This window comes from Protopterus annectens, chromosome 3.part0 (assembly GCF_019279795.1).
Source record: "Protopterus annectens isolate FY-2018-M chromosome 3.part0, PAN1.0, whole genome shotgun sequence".
NCBI lineage: Eukaryota > Metazoa > Chordata > Ceratodontiformes > Protopteridae > Protopterus > Protopterus annectens.
This window is the reverse complement of record NC_056731.1, coordinates 488,339,893-488,346,666: the sequence shown is the minus strand read 5'-3', so window position 1 is coordinate 488,346,666 and position 6,774 is coordinate 488,339,893. Positions and strand designations below refer to the sequence as shown.

The window sequence follows — 6,774 nt, the reverse complement described above, 5'->3', positions numbered from 1 at the left end:
CACTATAGGAAAGAGAAGAATTACATCTAATGCAAAACATTTAAAGGATTTTGCTAATTCTTATCATTTGAATGATATTAATAATCAGATAGATTCAAAATCATTACCATACACCTTTTTTCTAACAGATACAAAACTTATTCAAAAATAGATAGGGTCTTTATTTCTAACCAGATGGTAACAGATTTAATTAATTCCAAAATCATTTCATGTCCTATATCTGATCATAATTCAATTGTTTTTGAATTCATGATAAAAATACTCATAATGTTGAGATCAAAAGGATACCAGCATACTTAACTCAACTAAAAGACTATAAAGAATATATACTTTCAGAAGTAAAACATTTTTAGACATAAATAACACTCCTGAAGTCTCCATTGTTTATGTTTGGGATGCCTTAAAATCATATCTATATGGACAAAGTATCAGATGGTATAATAATAAAAGGAAATCTTGGGATAAGGAATTGTTAGATATTCAAAGTAAATTAGACTCTTATAAACATAATAATAAAGAAAATATTATGGACAAGAAAGTTATTGAAGAAATAAACAAACTAAATGAGAAATACAAAGAAATTTTAACTCATAAAGTTAAAATAACTTTAGAGAAATACAAGTTTTGTCTTATTCAATAAGCCCCAAATACTTACATAGACTTAAAAATAAAACAAAAAGGTTGAATAAACAAAACCATATCAAAGAAATCTTTTCTCTAAGGAAAAAGAAGAATGTTTCTAGTATACCAGAAATACTAGATGAATTTAGAAATCACTTTCACAAAATTAACCATAATAATATTAACATGGAACCTAAAGATAAAATAAAGGAGTTTATAACCACAAATATGAATGAAAAGCTTAATAAACAACAGATTAAACTATTGGACAAGAGTATTTCATATACAGAAGTTATTACACAAATAAATAAGCTTAAATCAAACAAAGCACCGGGTAATGATGGTATTATACCAGAGATATATAAAATCCTTTCTAAAAATACATATTCATTAATACATAAGGTTTTTATTTTGGCCCAAACTGAGTTAATAACCCCCCCATCTTGGCAATATACATTTATTTCGCCAATTTTAAAACCTAATAAAGATCCAACTAGATGTTCTTCATATCGCCCATCTCATTACTTAATGTTGATTATAAAATGTTTATGAATATCTTTGCTGATAGATTGAAGACAATCATTCCCGCATTATAGATATAGATCAGACAGGCTTCATTGTAAATAGAAATACTTTTGATAATATAAGAAGAACTTTAACATTAATAGATTTTGCAAATAGGAAAAAGAAAGATTTAACACTTATTAGTCTTGATATAAGTTCAGCATTTGATTCAGTAAGTTGGGACTATCTGTTTACCTTAATGAAGTGCACAAACTTCTCGGATGCATTTGTAAATCTAATTGAACATTTATACAAAGGAACGTTGGCTTATATTAAGGTAGGAACATATGTTTCACAAAAATACCCATTCTTAAAGGTACAAAACAAGGATGTCCACTTTCTCCACTATTATTCACTTTAGTAATGGAGCCTTGGGCTAATTTGATCAGAAACAGTACTGACATAGAGGGTTTTGAAATAGATGAAAATACAACATCCAAAATTCAACTTTTGCAGATGATGTTCTAATTACATCAGCAGGATCTAATTCTTCTATACAGTCTCTATTTGATAACATGATGAATTTTAAAAGTATTTCTGGTTTAATATTCAATGAAGAAAAAAACTAAAATACTACCTATATATACACGAAAAATATTCTCATTAGTGATTTTACTAAATATGTACCCAATTCAGGTCAGATAACTTATTTAGGTATAATACTATCTAAAGATATTAAATCTATTATATATAATAATTATAATACCTGTTTTCTTAATATACAAAATCTTTTAATACCTGGAATAATATGTTTTTACTATGGAGGAGAGACTTACAATTATTAAAATGATAATATTCCCCAAGATTTTATACTTAATACAATCAATAATACTTCCACCTACAAAAATAATTATCAAGAAACTGAACACACTAATGTTAAATTTCTTATGGGCACCTAATAGACCTAGGATTGCATTAAAGAAACATACTAATAGCTGGTCTCAAGGGGTATTTCTTTTCCAGACTTTAATTTATATACTATCTCTTCTATTGTAAAAGTTATTACTTTATTAATAGATCAGTCATATGTCACAAAATGGAAAGATTATTGGGAGCTAATTAGTATACACTTCATGAAAATCTCCTTAACACATAAAAATATGATTGTAAATAACTCCATGTTATGGTTACTAAAGGAATTTTGTACTTCACCTATTACACCTAAACATATGGTTTGTTACCCATTAAATATTATTATTAGTTATCGTAACTTTATATTCATGCACCCTAAGTATAGGGAATGGAATTTTATTGTATTTCCTATAATGTATACTCAGGGTATGCTTTTGTCATCTACTTCTGAAGGAACTCATTTAGCTATAGATAATGATCTAAAGTACTGGTATCAGTTGATATCTGATAATAAAGTTAAAAATCTAGATTTCTTAAAACAAGAATTTGATCTAAGAGAAACTTGCTGGTTAGAGGTTCAGACCTTTAGACAACATCTCATTAATAAAATAGATTTAATGTCTATAACTGTTAAAGAATCTATTCCAACACTGATTGATTACTTGATATTAAATTTACAACATAAAGTTTCTGATAAAGGTAAACTTTCATACATACATAAAGTTATCAGACAAGAAACTTTTACAGTGTAGATTCATACTGGAATTATTTCACTTCTATTAATGGGGACCCACCAAATCAACAAGATAAACAATATATATTGGAATCTGCTTATAGAACTACGTCTTCCATTGTCTGGAGACTTTATACATGGAAATTTTTACATAGATCTTTTTATACACCTTTGATGATGAATAAAATAAATAATAAAGATAATCTATGTAAGAGATGTAATGTAGAAATTAATGCTGACTGGGCTCATATGTTTTATGACTGTATAAAATTGAAAGAATACTGGAAGTCAATTAATGAATTTTTGCAGGCTCTTTTTACAGATAATTTCATTATTTCTAAATCTCTTATATTATTCAACACACCTGTACCTCAAAGTGTTAAAAGGTTAAGCTTCCCTTGTTATGGTCTATTCTAGCAGTGGCTAGGAAAATAATAACTAGAAATTGGATTTCAGATACACCTCCTTCGTTCAATGAATTTAAAAATGTTATGAATATAGTGTGCCATATGGAAATAAACACAATTAGGACTAGAACAAACAGAAAAACATCTTATTTTATTGTATGGGATAATTTACAAAATTTGTTAAAAAAATTTTAATTTCAATAGCATGGTATTTTAGTTTAATTAATTGATCTGATTGTAGTGGATGTCTTTGTAAATACTTTAGTTGTTTTGTTGAATATTATAATAATACCTATTTTTAATTACTTGTATAAAATTGTTATGATATTTCTCTTATATGTTAAAACAATAAACCTGTTTTGAAAAAAAAAGAACTAAGAACATATGATGTGTGTGTATGTTTGTGTGGGTATAATTATCTTGAGAAGATTCAGGTGGTGTTTGTAAGGCATTAGAATGAGAAGCAAATAATTATTGCTGTGCTCTGCATTCTTTCAGTGGAAAGATTATTTGGGTGTGTAGATGTTGCTCATAACTAAAGACAGTAGAACACATTTGCCATATGCTGTTAAGGCAAGTTACCCATCAGATCTAATAGCTGGATGTCAGTAGTGCAGATCAACAGACCATAGCAAGTGAGTATTACACCTTTCCATAATTTATTGAAGGACAGAGTGGTAAAGTGGCTCACCACAGGATACTTATCCTCTTACCAGCCACTAGTCCTAATGCAAAAATATGTAGTCAGTTAACATAATTGTATACAGTATGTCTGTATGGAGTGGGGATCCCAAAGTAAGCACTGAGGTACTGAAGCAATGTTAATATATACAAATAAAAGAAGTATAACTACAGGTTATCAAAACTTTAGACGTGACTAAGAAATCTTTATAGCTATTTGGGAGTCTAACTAATTTGGAGCATTATGATCTATTGTCTAAACATAACCATGTTATTATGAGTTTGAGACACAGATACCAAGAATTTCACCTTGAGAGTTAAGCTCAAGAGGTAAATCTTGGCATCAATGTTGCGAACACATAATATTAAGAATGAATAATATTAATATTAAGAATTAAGAATATTAAGAACTGATATGACTGTAGAATACTGGAATGAGTTGAAACAACTGGAAACCACTGAAAGAAACTGGGCTAAGACTGGAATAAATGTCTTTATCTGTTATTTACCCATAGCTGTACTGAACAGGTACCAGTCTCTCCTTTATGAGACAAATCTTTTTTGTACTTTTCAGAATAAAGTCTGCACACACCATAGTTTGGTTAAAAATGCTTTATCATGTACAGTGAAGGTCTGAGGAAGCAGCTAGACTGCAAAAGCACTCAGCGTTCTCTTTCATTCATTAAAACAATGTTTTTTACTAGCTGTGTTTCAGTACTCTCTCTACGTGTTCTTGTATTTCTACTTTTCGTTAGAGCACTGATTTATTCCTACAGCTGCCTGTTTTTATTCATAGGTATTTGTTTCTATTTACAATAATAATAATTATAATATAATGCTATACCCACTTTATTCAAACATTTCATCTTAATTGTTATTCACATCATCCAAGGTTTAATAGTGGATACCTGTCTAATGCAGTTGAAGAGTTAAGTGTTGTTATTAACATATTCATATTATAATAATTCTCAAATTCATCTAAATGTCTAGTGACAGACAGAACTGCTTAGCCTCATACGGAAGCTCAAAGCTGGATGAATAAAGTGTGGCTACCAAGGTACTTTATGCTGTTTGCCAAACATTACAAAAGTAATATTAACTGTGTTTATTGTGACTTATCCAATTTAAGATCAAGAATCTAATTAATGCTACCACTGTAAATATTTGTGTTGAACAGTTTGCCATTTACAGTGGTTTAGTAACACTTAACAGTTGTAGAGATAAGAATACATGCTTTAACCATGGCACCATAACCTGATTTTTGTCAAAATGTTCTGTATGTCGACAATGGAAGCTACAGTACAAGTTTACGGAGTACCATTGGAGGATAATGCTGTAACGGGATGGATGACTGAGTTTGTTCCTTACCATAAAGTGACCAGGATGCCTGTGTCTCAGTGTTCCAGACTGAGCCACTCCTGATGGGACTCCCAAGGATATTACTTGAGACTAGTGGGGCTATAAAGATGCTATAATTAGTTCCCGAGGAGAACCCCCCTCAGATGTTACAGGTACGAGGACTGCATACATAGTTATTGGATGCTTACAACTGCTGCTGAAATCACTATAAAAATAATTGCAAAAACAACTATATTGTACACGTATCAGCACAACTTTCTTGTTGTTAAGCAGTGGGCCTATTGCTAATGTTGTGTTTGTTTACTCTTCATTAGTTAAAAAGTAAATGGGGATGGAATGCAGTGCCAGCATGCTGAAGTACACACACACATGCTTACAAGTCAGAGCTTTGCATGCTGTTATAATTCTTGAAGCAGTAATTAAAAGTTATAGGCACATCAGCTTTGGCTCTGCATATTAATTATTAGCAGTAGAATTCCGCATTGTGAACATACACAAATTAGCATTCCTAAAATGTGGGCTATATGAGTAGTACAACGTCAGTTTATAATCACACTTACCTCCTCATTTTTGAGATGTACAAGTATGGCGTTGATGCACATGTATCCTAGCAGCAGTAGCAAACACACTGTTAGACGCTCGGTATGGGAAAACTGGCTGTGTGATGGACGGCTGTACACTGAACCCCACATATGGAAGTCCTCCAGGTATTCTGAAAACCTGCAGTACAAAAGCTATGGAAAATAAAACATTAAAAATAACTAAAAATAGTTACTGGCACTTTCAGTTATCTTTACCAGCAAGAAAACTGCTACTTTTGTTTGTTGTTACTAATTCTGAAGTTGATGATTAGCAGATCAGAGTAACAGTAATTACACAGTAAATACAGAAGAAAGAATTAAAGCTCATGAATAACAAACAACAGACTCATGTTATATATAGTTTTTTATTCACATTCAAGGTGTATATACTGATCTGAATGATGATGATTGAAGGGGGTTCTCAGCCTTCACACCCATATCTTAAAGGATTCCAATAATTTTCATGCAATGTTATTTTTATATAGGAAGCATAAATACATGTCAAAGAGTTTGGTGTGCCTGTCTTCAGGGGAATCAAAAGTGCATCTATTTGGATAAAATAAAAACAGAATCTGATGATTTAAGTCTGCCAATAAAACAGAAACACATGTCTAAAATACAGAGCATCCAATGCTGGTCTGTACTATCAAGAATATTTCTTCAAAGATGTCTTTAAAATTAATTACATTAAAATCATAAACTACATGAAAGCAGATTGCAAACAAGATATATTCTCTGCATCATTGATAATGTTAGGTACTTTCCTTAATTATAGACAAAATGAAAGACAAACCGGAACATAAACTATAAGTGTTTAATTATAGTCAGTAGATGTTTCAAGTTTTACCAGTGGCAGTTTGAGGTTTTGGTTTTGAGTTCTTAAATGAATTTTTTACTGACTCTTTCCCATATGATGAAACTTCCCTCAGAAACATACTTTCGTGTCTCAGTTTTGGCTCTGGTACATGGTGGGGAA

The 6,774-nt window shown here is 30.6% G+C and overlaps 1 protein-coding gene across 1 annotated transcript in view; it reads right to left on the bottom strand.

Moving 5' to 3' along the window:
- PKD1L1 (polycystin 1 like 1, transient receptor potential channel interacting) overlaps nucleotides 1-6,774 on the bottom strand; it is a 1,345,235-nt gene that overhangs the window by 464,786 nt on the left and 873,675 nt on the right. The window contains exon 33 of the mRNA XM_044065604.1: nucleotides 5,778-5,951. Within this exon, the coding sequence (XP_043921539.1) occupies nucleotides 5,778-5,951 (174 nt within the window). The remainder of the gene's footprint in view (nucleotides 1-5,777; nucleotides 5,952-6,774) is intronic.